Genomic DNA, 21,501 nt, shown 5'->3' with positions numbered 1-21,501 from the left:
TCAATTGCATACTAATAAGGCGAGCATGGTTTTAGGATGAGGAAAAAAAAGGCGAGTGCCAATTTTGGACCATGATCTAAAAACGTCGGGCTTTATAGGTGTGTGGACTGGGAGAGTAAACTGATGCAAAGAAAGCATCCGTTCTGTAGGCAACACGTTTTCCAACTCTTCAGGGCTATTGGAAAGAAGAGGTGTGAGATTCCATTGAACGGGTTGCAGCCCCACAAAAACAATCTTTAAAGGTACCTGTGCCATTGTCTTCTCCCGGCTCCCTCAGGTGTCTGCCAGGATGGAGAAATGTTAGAGAGCTACTTTAGCTTTTGTTTGTCCCCTAACATGGACATTTGCATATCTTGCACAGTTATGGTTCCTTCCCGGGTTCGGTGTGCACCCGCACAAGTTGCAATATGATCTAACCCTATTTTAATGTTGAAGGATTAGAGGGAGGTTTGTGATGATGAGAAAGAGATAATAGACTTTAATCAATGTAGAAATCAAAAGGGTTACTTTTTCTTTTTTCCCTACCCTGGCTGGGTCTGATTCTCAACCTGTGTGTACACCATAGAAAATGGAGAGGAGAAGAATGCTCCATTGGCAGTTTAACCCTACATGACTAGAGTTTGCGTAAACTCTTGGCCAAATTGAGCTTTTCGACGGAAGGGTGTGTGTGTGGTTGCTATGCTGCTGCCTTACATATTGCTCTAAATGGTACATTCATGGAGTTTTTTTGCCAAAGCCATCTTAGCTCTGTTGGAGAGTTCTCAGACGGGAGATGGGGAGGTCTGTTCCCCATGGTGTCTAGAAGAAAGGTGATGCAGACATGATCCTTCCAGCAGTTGTGGCCTTGGACCACACACTGCCACCAATATAGTCTTGGTCATCAATTCCTGGTCAGTAGAAGGCACAGCCCTGGTTCTTTCACTGTAAGCATGTATTGTGTCAACAGGCATAGAGGTTCTGAGAAAAATCTTATACAAGCAGAACTTGGTTGCTTGTGAATAAAAGCAAAATGAGGTCTCAAGACCAATGAAATACAGTTTATGGGTCTGAAGCACATAGGAACTGCAGCTGACCGATGTGTTTGGAATGTGGTCTTGCAAGAGAGAAGCATTAAGTCCTAGCAGCACAGGGGCTTAAATAGTGTGTACCTCAACCTGACTTGAAACAGGTTAAGAAACCTGTAATACTGCAGGGTGGCTACTGAAGGGAATAGGTTCATCGGGACAGTGCTGATTTAAGTGTCATTGGCAGTGCCGATGGATTTTCTTAGCTTGTTTCAGTAAGATTCAGACTGCTGCCAGTAGATTTTCCAGGGGTCTACCTTGACTTTTGAGTGGCCACTTGTCTTGACATTCATATGACACTGTCCAACAAGCGGGTGCGCATTTTGATATTCGTGCGCATGGGCCAAAGCCACAGTCTTGGCCACTTCCCCCAGAATTGTGCTTTTGGTGAAGATTTGTTGTTCAAAATTTCAGGTTCTCTGAAGAAAGGCAAATGGGGCCAAAGGCGAACTCTTCAGGATACAGCCTCTGAAGAAGAGTGATAGTAGCGAGAGGTGTGTAACCCTCCCTCCCTCCAGAAGATACTTCTTGTGCAGGGTGATGAGAACCAGGGGTCACCAACAAGAATGTGCTTCCTGAGCAGTCTCTGATCTTGTATGGCTAGAGGAGTTTTTGGGAAGGCATAGAGGAACCTCTGTGGCCGTTCTTAAAGCCATCGTCCAGAAAACCAAATCTGCAGCCAATCTAGGATGCGAACAATCTCATCTGGTACTAAGATGGATGATAAACATGCCAGTAACTGGGTGCCTTCAAGTCTTGAGATGGAGCTAAGGGCTACCTGGTAAATGACATGTGAGTGAGGGGAATGGAGTCCTCCAGAAGAGAGATGGAGAAGCAAGACACCTCTGATGATTGGTCATCCCAGGAGTGATGGTCCCGGTGCAAGGAGAGCAAAGACATTATCCTGAAATGGGTCCCCATTGTGAGAGAGTACCCTATCCCATTTTGACCTGATGGTAGACCAGAAGTTCAAGTCCCATATTAGCCTGAATCATTGGCAGAAGGAGGCGTAAAAGTTACATCTCCCATGCAGACCACCAATCCTAGAGAGAGACACTTGGGGAGAGAGATGAACGGATTGAGGAGCTGGCTGCAACCCCCAGACTGTCACGGACTCTCACTCAGATAAGTGATATTCCCAGGAGGGCCCAGAATCGGAGAACCAGAGAGAAGACTAGCGGAAGGAGACCCATTCATGTCTGCTTCCTACCAGGAGCAGGTTGAGATACCACACCATACACCGGATGGATCACCCAGAGTTTCCATGAGCAGTTACGGATACAGACAAAAGTTCATTGAAAACATAAAATAATTGTAGCAGTCTTTCAATATTTTTCCCCCCATTTTCAAATGCATTATATGTTGTTTGCATACTCTCTTTAGGTGACTTAAATCTTGCCAGAAGGGAGATTTTTGGGGCAATATTCCAGGGACTGCAAGGCTGACGAAGGAGCCTGCTCGCAGGCGCCTGCAGGGATGAGTGATGGTTGCCCAGTTGAATCTGCAACCGGTGTGTACATGTTAATGACCCGGCATGGGCTGCTCCTGAGTTGCTCAGTTTTGAGAGACCGATATTGGATTCTGGTGCGCGGTGGATTACACCAGGATGAAATTAGGAGAATGGCTGTGAGGACAATGTCAAGAACTGGTGGGTGCAAGAAGATGTAATGCATTACCAGCCTGGGTGATGATCAGTAGTACTGGGAGGTATGAGCTGTCACAACAATACCTTTGAGAGCTTGTATGCTGTGACCTGGAGTAAGGAAGGCTACAGTATATGAGAGGGGCTCTGCCATGATGCGGTTCGAGGTGTGATACAGTAGGTGAGGTGCAAGAAGTAACTCGCAGTCTGAAGTGAGGTATGGTAAATGAAGTTCAAGTCTTTGTTTCTACTGTGAATTAAAGGTTGGTAGAGGAATTGAGGCTGAAAGGGTCTACTATGATAAGTTGCGAAAGAGGTGTGATATGAGTTTGAGTGAAATATGACACAGCAAGTGAGGTGCAGGGGATCGGGATTTAATGTGAAGGTTTGTGGACATTGCAGTGCATTGTATGTGGTATAGGACGGATCACACTGCTGGACAGAAGACCAGGCAGTTTCATGTCAGTGACTCACTCTACTTCTCTCTTCTCTCTTTTCTCTTCCATAAATCCCACATCTCCTCTCGCAGCCTCCAGGCAGGTGGTCCTAAAACAGAGAACGACTCCCGTCGATCCAGCAGCTCCCCGGTGCCTCCTGGCACACCGTCTCCAACCAGCATCTCCCCGACTACAGCCACCGCATCTGTCGACCTGGGCGAAGCCACCAGCAAACTAGACTTCAAGGTGTCGGGTCTGTTCCTGTTTGGCTCCCCCTTGGGACTTGTGTTGGCTCTTAGGAAGACTGTCATGCCCACTGTGGACGGTACGATTGGGTTTCTACATCTCTGTTTTGGGGTTAAATGGCATACCTGTGATGTGTATCAATGAAAGATTATACATCAGATGTTGTGGAAAACCTGGACTACATAAGGTTTTTACTAAAGCTAAGTTGTTCTGTTGTGCTACCTCTTACCACCATGAGACACTGGGCCCGATTCACAAAGACCCTTCACAGTCGGGGCGGAGGCTCTGCACTCGTGGTGGAAACTCAGCACTCGTGGTGGAAACTCAGCACTCGTGGTGGAAACTCAGCACTCGTGGTGGAAACTCAGCACTCGTGGTGGAAACTCAGCACTCGTGGTGGAAACTCAGCACTCGTGGTGGAAACTCAGCATTCGTGGTGGAAACTCCGCACTTGTGGTGGAAACTCCGCACTCGTGGTGGAAACTCCGCACTCGTGGTGGAAACTCTGCACTTGTGGTGGAAACTCTGCACTTGTGGTGGAAACTCTGCACTCGTGGTGGGAACTCTGCACTCGTGGCGGGATCTCTGCACTCATGGTAGAATCTCTGCTTTCGTGCTGGGATCTCTGCACTTGTGGTGGGATCTCTGCTCTTGTGGCAGAATCTCCGCACTCATGGCAGAATCTCCGCACTCGTGGCAGAATCTCCGCACGCGTGGCAGAATCTCCGCACGCGTGGCAGAATCTCCGCACGCGTGGCAGAATCTCCGCACGCGTGGCAGAATCTCCGCACGCGTGGCAGAATCTCCGCACGCGTGGCGGAATCTCCGCACTCGTGGCGGAATCTCCGCACTCGTGGCGGAATCTCTGCACTCGTGGTGGAATCTCTGCACTCATGGTGGAATCTACACATTGCAGTTTCTTATTGCGGAGATGTTTTGCTTCTGACTTGAAACAATAGGACACACTTGGACTCAGCACTCTCAACATGAGGTAAATGTACTGCTGCATCTTTATATGACCCACGTAGAAAAGATGAGGCAAGGAAGCTGATTCAGGTGGATTTAAAATGAAAAATGTGCATTTATTAATTCAGCACTTTTAAAAGGAAGACAAAATATATTGGTTAATGCAGATTCCCAAATACCAACAGGAAGTATTCAAATGTAAATAGCGTGTGCACAAATGAAGAAAACATATGAAATATGTACACAGAGCAAAGAAACTAATAAGATATATATAAAAAGTAAATAAAGGAAATACATCACTAAACAAGGGGCTTTCAAAATTCTGGCCAGCACGACTGGGAAGCCCTTGACGATCATGCAGAAGTCTCGATCGGGAACACCGAAGATTTCCCTGTGACAGTGCATCCACTCCAGAGGCGAGCTTCTGTCTGAGAGCCAAGATCCCCCGCCTTGAATACCTTTTACTCAACCTGAGGAGAAGTTTCTAGAAACCTCTTCCCCCTTCCTTCTGTTACGAAAACCAGGCTGACCGCACCTGTCTGTGTCTGGGTCATCAGAGAAGCTGGCCATGCCTCTGTGTTTTGACTCTGAGACAGAGGTGTACATGTCTCACGTTTCTCTGGCAAAAACAATCTCAACCCTGAAAAAAAGGTACCAAGCACGCAACCCACTCAACATTTTCCAGCTTACGCAGCACGGTGAAGACCGAAGACAGGTAAAGAGCTGAAACATCTCCTCCCCACACTGCAACTGCATGAGAGCACAGAAAATGTAGTCAGTTATACAAAATGGAGTCGATGGTCAATGTACCATTCCTGATATTATCACAGGAGATCCCGCCATGACTGCGGAGCCTCTGCCACGACCGCAGAGGCTCTTTGTGAATCGGGCCCACCATAAGCATGCAGAAATAAAAGATCGATAGCACGCAGAAGAAAATATAGTGTTAAAGTAAGGAGAGTGAATAAAGTTCATCATCTGGTGTTGACATAGATGTGATCTGTGATCATGGTTCCCAGGGTATGTGGGGATACACTTCATTTGCAGGATTCATCACGATGCGGACATAAAGGATGGCAAGACATGTAATCTGGCCAATCCCCCTTGAAGTACCCAGGGTGTGTCCTATTTCTCATGGCGCCTTTTCACCTTTAGGCTAACCCTCTGCCAGAGATGCACACTTGATATCTGCATATTGACACTTGTTTGTGATCCCAGGGAGTTTCCAGTATCACTAGATCAGGGTGTTGCACCCTCTGCCCTCCTTATGGTTCTGAATGCTTATAATCTCTTCACAGGCAAGCTTTTCTGTTCCTTTAATAACACCAGTCTCTGTGTCAAATGTAATAGGATTAAAAATACTTGTTTCATGTAAACCAATCTCTCGTAAAATCATATTTCTGTTAGAAACACAACAATAGCCTAAAAATCATGTCACATTTTAGTTGCAATTAGAAAAGGCTGTTAGCCGTGAATGCACACCCAGAAATTGTAAGTGGGATCTATGCAAATCTAACCCGTAATGCAAAAGGTAAATGTTGGTGTTGCTACGATGTCGGAACAAGAGGCCCTGCTGCTAAGGGGAGTCATTAATTAGACAAACACAATGTAAAAACAACACCAGAGCACTCAAATGACTAGCGTTGCAACAAAAGGTTAATAAACATAAGTATCTCATAAGTCTATATTCGATTTAACAATATCCATACCGCCAACACATGTTTTGTCCTAAGAGACTTTTCCAAGGCTGCAAAGAAATAGAGGGGAAATATCACTGAGATATTGTACATATAATTACAATAAAATATATAAAGCCTGATCATCAATAAATGAGAGATTCAATAGCCCACTTTTTTTTCCGTACTCCAAAAGATTATCAATAGCGAGTGCCACATGATTATATTGATTTAAAAAAAGAGTAGTAAGTAAGATCCCAAGTACATTTTAGTTACAATGACCACTTTGGTTTTTCCTCACCAGGAAACAAATAAGTTCAAAACTAACAAAAAAATCTATTTTTATCATTATATTCATCCAGAAATCGCTTATTAAGCATCATCTTTCTAAAATATTCAGCAAAATCTTAAAGTTCATTGCCTTTGCCGCTTTTTAAATGTTTTATGATTTTTGACTCAGGTTTTTCTTGTGTTGGTGCATTCAGTCCCCCTTATTTCAGCCCTAGGATTTCCAGAGTGACAAATTACCGCCCAATACATTTTTGCAAAGCATTAAATCGGTCCAGTTCGAACTGTGATCAGACCTGGGCGTCCATCGCTGCCTCTAAGCACCTGTTGGCTTCTCTCATGGGTCATTTCTTGTAGCAGTGTAGACGTTGGCTATTTTCTTGTTTCGCTCACAGGCCCTTTTGCAGCTTCTGGCATTTTCTTGTGCCTTTTTTCTCAGTAAATGTGGACTTCCAGTTCCTCAGCTCTTTCGTGCATATATAGGACTCAAGTACATGCTTTAGGTCTCTAGTGTCAGAGAACGGAGCAATTACAGACCTCACTATTGAAGGATAGCTGAAGAGCTGATCTGCACCCACTCTCCTTGAAGTCCCTGCACAATCTGTATTTCTGACCATCTTCATTATTTGTGATCCCTTTTCAGCTCAAGCTCTGACGATTCATGGTCTTCAGTGGCCTGACATCAGAATTCAGCTGCCTCACAAGATATCCATCAGGACTGTCACTGATGGTCAGAAACGGACTATCTTTACCAACGTATAGGATCCTAGATCACAATTCAAGAGACAGAAATGTATTTCTGAAAATGCAATCCTAAAGAAAGCATGCCCCAGAAAGCAACCTTTATTGTCTTTTCAAGTCGAGCCTGGCAGCGCATGCGCTGGTCTGTAAGCCATGCTGTATTGCAGTATGGAATAAAAGCTCCGCCCACTCCCCACCCATATTTGTCATTGGCTTGTGTCATTGTCCTTCGGAAATGCTGGCTTCTGATTCGTTAATAGGCGTGTTAGTCGTTCCTTACTACCGCCATGTCCACATTCGTAATGTTAAACTTGTGAGTCTTTTTTAGTCAGTAAGCACTATTTTCTTTAAATAGTTTCTTCTACTGCTGGCACAACATGCTTTACTGTAACATTCAGTGTGCCATGCGCACTTTCACTTTCTAAGCAGCCCGCGGCAATGGCGGCCGCTTCTTTGTATAGGTCTCGCATTTACAAGAGTTTGAGCTATTGGCGTTGTACATGGCAATGCCTTTTATTTATGTGTTAATTATCAAAACATATAAATAAAAGGCATTGTCATTTAGAATGCCAATCGCTTAAACTCTTGCAAATCCGAGACCTATTGCATTGCAAATGCTTGTTTATATACCAAATGAGAATTTATATTTCTAAACAAAAAACACATTTTGGTGAAAGATCTTTGTAATTCCCAATGCTTGAAAACCTCTATGGGGTGATTGTCTCTAACGTAGAGATAACTCATTTGTGAACTCTTCTGATCCAGAATGCAGGGCAGTGTCACTTAGGATAGTTCATTTTCCACTTTATGGTACACTCTACCCTAAAAATAGCTGTGGTGTATTTAACATGAATTTTCTCTTACAAAATCCTTTTGAAACAGGATGTTGGCTCATTTGACATCCTACAACTTCACTCTTGTGTTTCACATCTTATGAGGAAGGAAGGTAAAATATGTTTACTGAGAAGTCTTTCCTCATCTCTTATCAGCCACCATGCCCGCAGTGTCCCTGGGTGATGAAGTCTTTGGAAGGTGAGTACACAGTTTGTGTGGTTGATATTACAGTCTCTCAAACCACTAAGAAATGTACGTGTCATTTAGGAAGATGAACACCAGAGGGTGCTTGTGGGAAGGCTCCAGGGGAACAAGATGATTAGACTTCTAGAACTCTCTGAGGAGGCTCAAATGTATCTGGCATTTGTTCTGCCTTACCCTGTAGGCCCAGGTGGTACACTCCTCGGACCTCAAAACACAAAGATGGATGAAACAAGCAGACATCTCCAAGAAGACCCTGAGTTCCTGCTGGACAATGAAGTTCTCAGATAGATCCTCTCTGAATGGGGCTAAAGATGTTTTTACAATCAATACAACTGATAAAAGATTAAAACCTAGAGGAAATCTCTTCTGGTAGACGTGTCCTTTCCTCCAGGAATTCTCATTTTAAGAGAACTGATCAGTGTGAAACAAAATAGAGGGAAGATGATCTTCAGTATCTATGTCTCAAGAGCCAAAAAGAATGTTTCTGTGCGGGTCCAATACCCTGTCCATCATGTAAGCCTAGATCCTGGTCCACAGCCTTCCACCGCCGAGCGCGGCTGCCTCCCAAGCCTCTCAGGACAGTCGTCTGAATCTGCATCCGCACTGGAAGATGATGTGAAAAGATGAGGAACACGAGGCGATATGAACATCAGGTGCTGACAATCGGAAGAGTGTCTGCGTTGGCCTCTGGTGATGTGGCCCAGGTTGGCTGTGCTCATTTATTGTCTTCGGATGGACACATCTAGCCTCTCCCTACAGAAGGAGTGATCGCGAAGGACCTTCTTGCCCCATCTTTGTTGCCAATTCCAGTGACCGAAGATCTCCCAGAGGGCCTTTCAGGGATGCATGAATGATACGGGGCGTGGCAGCAGAAGGGTAATCGCTAGCTTTGAGGTTTGTTAGGCAAGCGATGTAAACGTGTGGCATTATTGAGGAATGTGTTGTTTTTTCACTCCAGTACTGTGACGTGTGTTGTTGGCATTGGTCTACTCACAGCCAGTCATTCGCTGTAAGGGCATGTGTGAGTTTCAGTGGTGGTTTCACTCTACTGCACACATCAGTCTGTTTGCAACCAGTAGGATGGTTTATTGCATAAGACCCTTCTTCTCTTCAGCCAAATGCAAATAGCATAATTTGTGCAGTGCTGGTTATAGTATCGGTGTCTATGAAATGTTTTCCTAAATAGCAAATCACTTAAAATTAATTCAATATTAAAGTTGATGTGAGTACTTTGACACCTGAAGGAAGTGGAACATTGCACACATGAATTAGAGGTCAGTTTAATTCATGTATGTTAGTATCGAAAATGGCGCATCCAAGGGCCAGAGCCAGCATTCACGTTCATAACGTTGCTCACTATATCATTTCATGAATAGTGGCAGAAAAGGAATTTTCCTTCAAAATAGCTGTTTTGTTGTGTTGAAGTCACACACAAGAACTGGGGGTCTAATAACAGACAGCGCAGAAGAAAAGTAGGAGATTGGTGCATGAAAACAATCAAGCCCTGAACATTCCTCGAGCAGAGCGTGGATTACCATCAACCTCACTCATAGGACGGAGCATGTAGAGAGAACAAGGTGGCTCTCTTGATCGTTTATATCATCTGGTCATCCAACTTTTGGCAGAGGTATGTCTCTTGATCATGGAGACTGCCTCGCTAGTTTGAAGCTCTATTGCTCATTCGGGCTGATAAATGTTGAGCCAAAAGATAAGTGACAAGACTGTGGTATCTAAGAAGAGTAATCCCCTAAGGTGCAGTGTAAAGAAAACAGTGAAATCTAAAAAAGGTTGTGTAGAGATAGAGATCCTCAATATTCAATTAACTCCGCACACCTTGATTAAAAAGTGTAACAAAATTATAGCAGTACTACCTAGTGGCTGCTATATATAGGTCGACATGTTTCAGCCATCCGGGAATACTACCCACGGCTTTCTTAAGGACCTGTATTTCTTTAGACCATGCTACTGCAATTAGTTAGTACACTTCCAATAATGAAACGTGCCCACACAAATCCAATATATGTGAAAGTAAACAAGGTTGAAATTGATACGACCTCAAAAAAGTCCTAATCCTCTGAATCACAGGGTGCAATCGTCACCTGGAGAGATAGGACAGTTAACACACAAATACCAACATAAAACATAAAATCCGTCGTTGCCCCAAGTCTTCCCGAGCAGGGTGGGAGGCAACGGCAGGACTAGGAGGTCCGATTAAATACTGGTAACTGACGCAGCTGAAATCGATCAACCATAGATGCACCACACGTTACGTGATCACGCCGTCATATGTGCGCGGTGTTTAATTTAGAACTACAAAATGGTGTCAACCCACATGGGAGATGTAGTTCTATTTATTTCCCATCATGCGAAACAAGCGTTCGCCAACCACGCCAGTGTCCACACCACGTCCAGGACACCACCCGCAACATACCCAAAATAGAGAACGAATATGTGAACTCATGCCCAACGTTTTTGCCGAATTTTTGGACAAATACGAGCATTGGAGGGTAAAACTACAGGATGATGTCATAAGGTATAAAATCGTAGTTTCTCTAAAAGTTGTAATTAGAGTGATACTTTTTTGTTTTTTTGTTTTTGTATTGTATTATGTTTTTTTATATATTTAGACCTTTCCTATTTATTTTCATTTTTATATATGTTTATAGTTTCTTTGTTAGTATAAAATCCAACCGGTGTTATGATTTCTTTTGTTCGCCCAATCATACGCTTCATTCCATTCGAAGACAGTACTCAAGATGACAGCCACCCAATGCCCAAATGAACCCCAGTGGGTTGCAAACTCAATAGCCCAAAGGGATAGTCTACAAAGAACCACCCTATTAGAAACAAATGACACACAAGGCTATAAAAGATACCTCCTTCTGCGTGGCTAGTCCAAGACAGATGCAGGAATATTTATCTTATTCCTAGGGCAACAAAAACTCTAAGGCGTGACCCGGGTGTCGAGGAAAGTTTTAAAATCCCCAGCCATTCTACTGTAACAGAATGTTATATCCACAGCCACCACATAGTTCAGGAGGGAAACCGCTTCCTCACCACATTAATGACTCGGTACTTCTATCTACAAGCTGGTCCAAGGTATGCCATCATTCAGACCCAAAGTATCGCACTGAAGCTTGTGGACCCATTTCTGTTCCTTAATGAACAGATATCTGGAGACATCACTAGTATGGAGGGGTATAATCGGTTTCTCCAATACTGTCCAATGGAAATCTTCTGCGGTATGATTAGCCTCTACAAAGTGCCTAGTAAGTCTAGTGGTCAACTTCTGGCACCTGAAAGTACTTTTGTGTTCCAGCATGCGCGCCCTCACCTTGCGAGTTGTCATTCCCACATTCCTGATATGGCAAGGACATGTGAGTAGATAGATTAGATTGCTACTGTTGCAGTTCATGAAATGGGTCTGGATCCAAGGCCTGTTAGACCCTATGTCAATGGTTGTAGTGTGGGTGGTTTGTGGGCAAACAGAACACCCCCCGCAAGGGTGGTGTCCAGTAACTATCGGTAAATCCCACAGTGTGCCCACCGACCTGGGAGGAGCAACCTGGGGGCGCGTGTGGACCAATCTGTCTTTCAAGTTGCCTGATCTTTTGAAAGCAAAAAGTGGCAAAGCAATCTTCTCATTGCAACTATTTAAAATCCGCCAGTGTTTCTTAATGCTTTTCTTGATGTTGTTAGATAAAGTACTGAATGTATTGACATCCCTGTTCTCCCTGAATCGTGGATTTATTCCAGTTTCCAGATTTATTCTGATCCTTTTGACCTGCTAAATAGGCATTGTCCTGAAGCTTCAACTTACGATCAGGGTGTACTTCCCTGCAACTGCCTCGATTCACTTCTCAAAGCGACTTTGCGGCAAATCAATCCTGACATACAGCTTAATTGTACTCCGACCACACCGTGGCCAGTCTCTTCACATCGCCACCGCTTCTTCCCCTACGCTAGCGCTTGATTCAATGCGCTTCAGAGCACTCCACGAATAGGCGATCCAGGTCCTGAAGATGATCCTAATTAAATAGGATCGAAACGCTGTCGACCATTGCCCACAAGCTCAAACGCCTTAGGCGCACTTTGACCCTTGGTTCATTAACAAAACGGAAATCACGAATTGTATAATTGAACAAGTTGTTGTTTGAACCTTTTAATCTGTATATATATTGCAAATTTTCTTGCGCCGTTTGCTGTGGTGTTTTTCACGTTGTCACCTGCGCCGTTACTTCACTGTCACGAGCACTTTGTACACATACCACTAGGGTTGCCTTGGTATTTATACCCAACAGTGCTTTAACAACTGTTTTGTGTATTTGTTGATCCTCTTATAATATAGGACGCCTATGGGCGCATGGATTGAACCATTTGAAGCCTCATCTCTTTTGTTCACCTATTGTAATGTCTTGCACATACAAGTTTAAGTAATTACAATAACTCCTGCTGAGATATTGTTGCATTTATACGAGGAATGTTCAGGGCTTGATTGTTTTCATGCACCAATCTCCTACTTTTCTTCTGCGCTGTCTGTTATTAGACCCCCAGTTCTTGTGTGTGTGTGCATAGTTTAGTTATGGGGATTAGAATCTGGGCAGGTCTATAAATATTCTTCCCTTAGACCCTATTTTTCTAGCAGCAATATTGTTGTGTTGAAGGCCTGTGTAATCTTTGTAAATAAAATATTTTTTTAAAAGGTCTCCAAGTAGTTAGGGAAATGAACACTGCTGAGGTTACCGTAATCAATGCACATTTAGAAAGAGCAGCTAATGCATGAGATCAATAATTGACTTCATCTGGGTTCACAAGAAAGCTACCGATGATGGAGTCGAAGACTTGTAAATCCATCCCCAGCACAAGAAGACTCCGGTGTGTGCTCCCCACTGGATCCGCATCGGATGCTGAGACTGTGTCCTAGTCCTCCACAGAGGATGCCCTCTTGGTAGACCAGTCATGAATCTGTGCGCTTCCTCCCCCAGAGGGGGATGGGGATGCTCTTGACCTGGCCATGACAGTAGTAATATCCACTCATGAAGGATGCTCTACAGAAGGCAGCTTCAAACACGCTTTAGCCAGATGGGCAAGGTTAACGATAGAAGGTGTGGTGTAGAATCTTGTCCAACGTGCTGGAGAGGACATGCCGCCTGCTTTCCTGAAAAAACACTGAGCATCTTGAGGTAGAACAAGTTCTTCATATGGTGTTGGAAAAACTGGTAAACACCAGCATGCCTGTCTTATTGTATATATTTGACTATATCTGGCCTTCAGTTTCCCAACGTGCAGTTGGTGGACTGTGCTCATCATAAGTGTCCTCCTTTGGCATTTTGAGTATCTCAGCACCTTAAGAAAGCGGTCCCTCCTATCAGGCAGCCCACTTCAATTTGGGAGATAACTAAAAAAGGAACAAGAAATAAACTTTGGTGCCAGTGGATTCCCTACCTCACTGCCACACACACAAGTCAAACACACCGTTGGCAAGTTATTGGCCTGCCCACTCGGAGTTGGCTTCCTTAAAGGCATGCATCGCTGGATTGGCTCTTGCATTTCCACATGTCTTCAGAAACCCATTCTGGAAAAACCTCGGGTGAATTCCAAAAATGCAGACGCTGTGGTTTTCAAATAGGTCACACATGATACCCGTCAACAACGCATGGGGCACAGGCCCGCCAACTTTGTAAACACCATTCCCTTGCTGGCTAGTAAGATCCCTACATCCAGGTCTTATTGAATTTACTTATTCATTACTGAATATCTCCCTAAAAAGAGGTCTATGACCCACTGAAGTCCCCATAAAATGTTGAGTCCAAGAAAGTGGAACTTGCAAGTTTAATAGTATGGCCAGGTGGGTACCATGGTAAGGGCTTTGCATAGCAGGTATTGTATTGTATTGTAATTGCATTTATATAGCGCTTACTACACCTGATGAGGCATCAAAGCGCTTTTCCAGCGAGTACCACGCTACTCCGGGACCCATGGAGGATTAGTGTTGAATTAGTATAGTGAAACATGCAAGTACATTTTAAGTGGTGGATATGTTAGTCAGTTATTTGGATTCGGAAGGATAGCAGAAGGATAGAAGAGGAAAAAAAAAGGTTTGTATTTATATAGTGCTTGTTACCCCTGACGGGGTGTTGAAGCACGCTACTCCGGAAACCCATAAAGGATTAGTGCTGAATTAGTATGGTGACATATGAAAGTAATTTGAGTGGTGGATATTAGTCAGTTATTTGGAGTTGGAAGGGTAGCGGAGGGATAAAAGGGAAGAAAGGTTTGCATTCATGTAGCACCAGTTACCCCTGATGGGTGTTGAAGTACTTTTCTGGCGAGTAGCAGGCTACTCCGGAACCCATAAAGGATTAGTGTTGAAAATTAGTATAGTAAAGTATGAAGTAATTTGAGTGGTGGATATGTTATTCAGTTATTTGAATAGAGAAGGGTAGGTTGCGAAATAGGAGAGGAAAAGAGGTTAGTATTTATATAGCGCTTGCTACACCTTGATGGGGTTTTGAAGCACTTTATTGGCGAGTAGCACGCTACTCTGGAACCCATAAGGATTACTGTTGAATTAGTATGGCGAAACATGAAAATGATTTGAGTGGTGGATATGTTAGTCAGTTATTTGGATTGAGAAGGGTTGGGGAGGGTAGAAAAGGGAAAAAGGTTTGCATTTATATAGCGCTTGTAACCCTGATGAGGTGTTGAAATACTTCATTGGCGAGTAGCACGCTACTCTGGAACCCATAAATAATTAGTGGTGAATTAAATAATAGGTAAATAATGTAAAGGGTGTGATGACACTGATAATTTTCTAAAATGTCTCTTGTCAGTCATCTAAAGCTGTACGTTACTCTACCAAGCAAGAACGCTTCCCCTCACGGCTGCTGGAGTTGGGTCAGGCCAACCCTAGGCTGATTGTAAAGTCTGTGTTAAGCATAATCAGTAAGCCATGTAAATGTGGAACCCGGGACTGGTCCTCATATCTCGCTTCCTTTCTACGCAGTGTCTCAGATACGCCCCGCCTGCGAGCAGATCTACAACCTCTTCCACTCTGCCGACCCCTGTGCTTCTCGCCTGGAGCCCCTGCTTGCTAAGAAGTTCCACGCTATCTCACCCTTCGTGGTTCCTCGCTACCAGAAGTTCCCTCTGGGGGATGGCAATTCTGCGCTGCTCGGTGAGTCTCTGTTGACAGTAGGGTGGAGAAGAGCAAATTGTGAGATCAGTGTGGCTGAGGGGAGAATCCTAGGACACAGTGAATTTCTCTTCCCATAGGAGAGCAATGCTCATGCAGGGCCAGGAAGGCCTGTGGGGCTCTTCGTTGGAGGCAGGGTGCATTATATAAAGAGAGGGGTGTACAGGGAGAGCTAGGCATATACATTTTTCCAGCAATGGATTTTTCATAGATGTTACTTCTTGACTAGTCCCCATTGTGTGGTCCCCAAGGGAGCCCTTTTTGTTATAATGTTAAATATCAGTCTTTCTACTGCATCAGCTGTCAGTCAGCAAACCCATAAACTATATACAGTCTATTCCCCCCATTATATGACCCAAACTCTAGCCAATGAGGTGGAGGGGCTGACAACCTCTCCTGTCCCCAGAACCTCCAACTACCGTGTCAGACTGCCACGTCTGTGCGAGGAATCCTCTAGAGCTCTGTGCCATTAAGCAACATTTTGGGCAATTTATAACTGCTTTATGGATTTTGTCTGCATTCAAGTGAGCGACTGTGCTTGTTAATGGTATTGTCTGTATTGGTGGCTTGAGACCAGTGAAGCATGTGAGGGTAACAAAAGCAGTCTCTGTTTATGAAGTGTCCTGCTTGTAGCAAGAAACAGGTTTATGTGAGAAGATTACCTTCACCCCAACCATGACCACAGAAAATGTGACTTGTGTACCAAAAAATACCCCAGTCAGGCGACAGACGCTTGGCATTTAGTTTGATGGGGAGGACATTTCTGCGCTTGCTAGTAAGTCTGGTGCCATCAAGGAAGAGAAAACTTGTTTGATTCAGCCAATACCAAGTAAAGTGGTCAAGCATCGGCTAATGATCTACCGTGACGCTTCTACAGCTAAGTCACCTGATCAGCCCTCGTCTTAAGAACTGTAGAGTAAATGATTGTTGCCAGGCTGTATGCCAGTGAAGACCATAGCATTCTGACTTCTGTCCACCCTGATGACAAGTGTGTTGATCACGGAGAACGTGTTAATGATGCTAAAGACTCCAATGAAAGAAGGGCCATTGCCAGTGGTGCCCAGCCGCCGCCCTCGATGACGGTGTACATTCTCACTACTTACGTGATCAAGAACGCACTAGTGGCAACTTCTTCTACGAATAATCATGCACTGCCTTCAACGATGGGTCCAGTAAATTGTTTTGCACCCATCCAGCAGCAAGTTGTGTTGACGGCAGGAGTTGTACCATCAATGACGAAAGACCTGTCAAGGGTTGTGTAGCCAACCTTTTAAGCATTGGCAGCTTCAGCTATGCCAGCAGTGCTGCCAATTCTATGTATAGTTCACCCTTGAAGGCTTCCCTCTTGCTTCCAGAACATTAGGGACGAGGATGATAATCAGTAAGAAGTGGTAGAGACCTATTTCCGCTCAGGAGAAAATGAAAAGAATGAACAGCAGGCCAGTAGTTTGGGTCAGCTGCACATATAATTTTTAACTCGGTGAGGCCATGAGGAAGCCACCGTCCCTTTCTGAAAGCACCAACCTTGTTATGTGCATTCCCCCTCTGGTCAAGTTGTAAATTTGTAAGGCCTCAATCCAGGGTCTAACACAAGGGCCCCCAGTCCATCCAGGGGTCCCCATCCATCCGGGGGCCCCCACTCAGCCCAAGGCCTATGAATATCTGTGAGATATGAAAGACCCAGGGGCCTCTCATCACATTCTGCACGGGGTCCATCTTTTGATTTACTCCCCTAACTAACTCCCATCAACCCTTTACAACCATGGTTTAAGGTCCTGTGGACCTGCTAACATACCCGTAGAGCATGATTTTTGCATTAACAGTCTTTACCCTCCACAAATGCTAGTTAAGCTGCTGGCGTAGTCCGTGGCAGTCATGCCACGGGAACCCAGTATTGGGTCATCAATTGCTTTTACCAAGGCCAGCAATGTCGCCTCAGTGACTAAGCAAAACCCGACTAAACTGGACGATTAAGATCAATAGGATGCTTCGGAAGACAATGCAGATGATGAGGATTACGACACCTCTGATGGGTGTAGTGATTAGGATCGAGAGGCACATGTGTCTCAAATTCTGGATGCAAATCGGTATTCAAAATGGGATGACTTCATAGCCACAGTTGAGGCAAGCCTGAACCAAAATACACTCTGCCTGTTGATATTGGGTACAATCATGTCTTCACGGAACAACCATGGAATAAATTCAGCCCTCCAAATGCAGCGGTGGAGAAATCATGCTTCCTTTAAGATTTTAAAGAAAAGTGCAGAAGAACGATATGCTGTAGTCCTATATACATCCGAAATATAAACCCATTAGAACATAATGGGATATATATTTCGGCGAACGGGTACCCATCTCCGTTGTGACCTATGCCTCAAGTTATACTTGGAAAGAAAGAAAATATTCAGAAATCAGACCAGATCTTTGTAGCTTTCACACAATCTAACAAAGGTTGGTCCTTATCAAAGCAAGGAATCTCAACATGGACTGTATTTTGCATGTCGCAGGAAAGCAATTCCTCTGCAAAGTTCGGGCTCATTCCACCACATGCGTGGCAGCCACTGGAGCCCTAGTTGCAGTAATATCAGTAAATACATCTGCAGAGCAGCGACTTGGAGTTCCTCATTCTCTAACCACTTCTGCTTTGACATGCACTCAAGAGCAGACACATCAGTGGGTCAAACGTTGCTGAGAAAGCCTTATGCTTCAGGTTAGCTTCTCTCCTGTCCCCCTCCCAAACCCCATTTCACTGAGTTTTGAACTGCTTTGGTAATTTTTTTCCAAGTATGAAAGATCCTTTGCTGAGAAGAAGCCTGTAGCTATAGTTCCTCACTGTTGGCATCTCTCATAGACTCTCATGCACCCTGATCACCTCTACTATTTGAGAGGCTTATCTGTTGCACTCACTAACGTCAAATTTTAAAATCTGGCAGCTGGAGCCTCGGGAGGGTCGAGGATCTCTGTCACTCCACCACATTGGCTAAAGTTAGGTGTATGTTTGCATTTGTCGAGCTTGTGTCCCTGTGGGGGAATGTGTTTATGCGCACTTCCATGCATCAATTCATTGTACAAGTCTTCTTTTCTTCCACTGTCTCTCCCTCAGAGGATGCTCTGCAGATTCACTCTTCCCTTTTCATTGATGACCTGGAAGCAGCTGTGCCCACAACGCCCACGGGGCCCTTCGGTGGCTTCTGGAAATCCAACGAGCTGAGCATATCGTACGAGGGTGTAGGGACAGTGGATAACGTGAGCGAGGTGGTGAAGAGTAAGTGATTTTTGTTTCTATTCTTAGACCTATTGCACAAGGAAACCTAGGATGCTTGTATGACTGAATAACGCATGCGTCAGGCATTCCTTTTTAACACCGGCATTAGAACGAACACGTTTTTACCACGCATTTCTTATGCATGCGAGTCATTAGAACGACCTGCTTTAGGGGGGGCGCCGGACTTTGTATTAGTATAATTCACTATTCCAACTCCAGTCTGCACAATAGTAGGGAAGGTGTTGGGCTTTAAATACAACACCACTCCACCAATGTGGCCCCCCCAAAGTAAGTCGTTATAACGACTTGCGTGCTAAACAAATGCGTAGTACTGGCATGTTCGTTCTATTGCAGGCGCTGTAAAGGCACACGTGATTCCGGCTTCATACTAAAGGATGTTTCCCATCTAGGATAGCTGCATGGTAATTCTGTCACAGGAAACCTGGGCATCTGTGACATTCTTCTTGGTAACCATTTTGAACAAGTCTTGTTGGGTTGTAAGAGTAACAACGTCTGCGTTGTGAATACTTCTGGTGCTTCAAGCATGTTGTTACCAGGGAAGCCTTTACTGACACAGGTCACCTCACACAAGACACCTCAAGATGTCACGATTGCCCAAAGTAAGAAACATGTACGGTCAACCCAAGCAGCCCACTGCAATCCTGGGGTGGCTCCTTTTTAAAGGTCACAAGGCGTACAGGTCTACATCTACGTTGCTCATAAGGGTCCAAACCTGCAAACATGTCACTTGTTGATACTGATGGAAATGATGCTTGCTTTTGGAACAGTTGCATTTTTGGCCCTGTGCCTGTTTTTGGTCCTGTCCTAATTAGAGGCTGTTAAGCGTCATCACTGTCGACGAGGCAGCCTCTGTCAGTCTCTTGTAATATGCAGTCGGATTTTTTCTATGGTCGGGCAACTGGCTTTTTAGAGATAAAACCTCACTCCTTTTCCATGAAGTGTAAACCCACTGTTCTTGATAACAGGCCTCTACTCGCTGCCTGATAATAGCGTTCTGCTGATTACGCAGCTCCGGTATCTCAGGGTGAAAGATAGGGTGTACTTCCCTCACCGGAAACTGAGACCCTGTAGTTGCCGTGTTCTGATGCATCCTACCTCAATAACCGAACAATGTGGCAACATTACTAAATACGTCATTAGGAGCTAGGTCTACAGCATACACACTGTCCTGGTTGTCATAAATTATCTGGGGTGCGACACTGTTTAAACACTGTTTCCACAACCCTATTAGGTGGCCGACATATGCTACACGAACGGCTCATAATCTTTCATCACACTCCACACATCTTCCATGCTATAAATCGGACTCCGGGCCCACTGCGCGGCCTGGTCCGCCACCATCTTCTCCTCATTTCCCACATCTGATCGAATCAGCACCCGTCCCATTCGTTCTCGGGCTGCTGCCCAGTCACCCTCATCCGATCCACACACTGGCGTCCCAGTATTCAACAATACAGGGGATGAGGCATTCGAGAAAGACACAATAGGTGACAGGGAAATCTGAAAGAGACACGTTAGTGATAGATTCCTTACCTTAGAATATCCCCAGGCGTCAGGCTGGATCCGGAAAGTTTTGCTAGCAGTACCGCTGCGCGTCAGTAGGTGGCGTCATGCGGCTCCGCTCCGTCACTAGCGCCGAGATGACGTCACGGAGACTACTTAGGCGCCACCCATGCGTGCTGACGTCAGTTCTTTCCTTTTCCGCGCTAGCAAGCACAGATCCGGATAGAGCACGTACCTTAGTCACTTTTTGACTACTCTTTTGAGACTTTTTGTCTCCCCCTTTTTTCTCCTGGTGCACGTAGGAATGCCTGGCTTTAAGTCTTGTGGGGCCTGACGTCACAACATGTCGGTGGCGGACCCCCATGATGTTTGCCTCTACTGCCTGGAGACCGAACATGACTCCCGGTCCTGCAGGGACTGTCGAGCCATGGCTCCGAAGGCCTTGCGAGAGCAGCGCCAGAAGCTGCTGGAGGTCCGGCACTCGTCCCAACGCTGCTCCAGGTCCAGGGACCATTCCCGGGACCGCTCGCGGGGCCGCAGTCGTCGCTCCTCGGGCCCCAAATCTTTGCCCTCGGATTCAGGTAAGTGATGACATAAAAAGAAGTCGAAGAAGCCTGTTCGCTATCCAACGTCCCCCCGTCGGTCCTCGGATGCGGACGAGAGGGACAGGGGTTCTGCCCCTGTGGCTCCCTTGGAGCCTGGGAGTCCCGCGGCCTACCCGCCTTACCCGGGTCCGTCGGCGACTCCCGAACAGGTGCAAGAGTTTCTTGCCACCATGGACCGCCTTTTTAGGCCTCAGGCTACCGCTGGCGTGCCTGCGGTCCCGTGTCCAGATCCTGTTGGCCCATCGGCGCTGCCGGCGAATCCAGTTTCGGCGCCACAGGATCCTATGCCGTTGGCTCCGGCCCCAGCGCCACGAGGTCCGGCGCTGCCGGCTCTGGCCCCAGCACCGCCCTCGGCTCCACCTTTGGCGCCGCAGTGGGTGCCGTTTGTTCCTCCCTTGCCCCAGTTCCGGGACCATTTTGTTCCTACCTGGGATCCGCATTGGGAGACGGCGCCGTCCAGGCCCCGGCCGGCGCCGTTCACGGCACTGTTTCTGACGCCGTATGTCCCTTCTCCGGCTCTGCCGCCGCGACCGGTTCCTCCTGCAATGGAGGTGGAGGATGACTAGAAGGGGTCCGAGGACCCTCTTGCCAGTCAATGTGAGTCTGAGCAGGACTGGGTGGACGATCTGGAGGACGCCGGCGACCTCGATGTCTCTTCTGACCCTGGGTGTGCCTCTCCCCCACCTACAATGGAGGAGGGTGCTTCCTACACGATGGTGCTCTGTCGGGCTGCTGAGGTCCTCAACCTTGATCTTCCCATGGTGGCCCTCAAAACTAACCTCCTTACTGAGGTGCTCCAGACGTCGTCAACTTT

At 45.7% G+C, this 21,501-nt stretch overlaps 1 protein-coding gene across 6 annotated transcripts in view; it reads left to right on the top strand.

Annotated features, from left to right (window-relative positions):
• PITPNM1 (phosphatidylinositol transfer protein membrane associated 1) overlaps positions 1 to 21,501 on the top strand; it is a 393,174-nt gene that overhangs the window by 291,073 nt on the left and 80,600 nt on the right. For all 6 annotated transcript variants that reach the window (XM_085651656.1, XM_085651652.1, XM_085651654.1 and 3 more), the window contains exons 14-16: positions 3,236 to 3,468; positions 15,105 to 15,275; positions 18,397 to 18,558. In XM_085651656.1, the coding sequence (XP_085507782.1) occupies positions 3,236 to 3,468; positions 15,105 to 15,275; positions 18,397 to 18,558 (566 nt within the window). The remainder of the gene's footprint in view (positions 1 to 3,235; positions 3,469 to 15,104; positions 15,276 to 18,396; positions 18,559 to 21,501) is intronic.

This window comes from Triturus cristatus, chromosome 4_1, assembly GCF_964204655.1.
Source record: "Triturus cristatus chromosome 4_1, aTriCri1.1, whole genome shotgun sequence".
Classification (NCBI taxonomy): domain Eukaryota; kingdom Metazoa; phylum Chordata; class Amphibia; order Caudata; family Salamandridae; genus Triturus; species Triturus cristatus.
The sequence above is the reverse complement of the archived record's forward strand: the minus strand, read 5'-3'. Positions and strand labels throughout refer to the sequence as shown.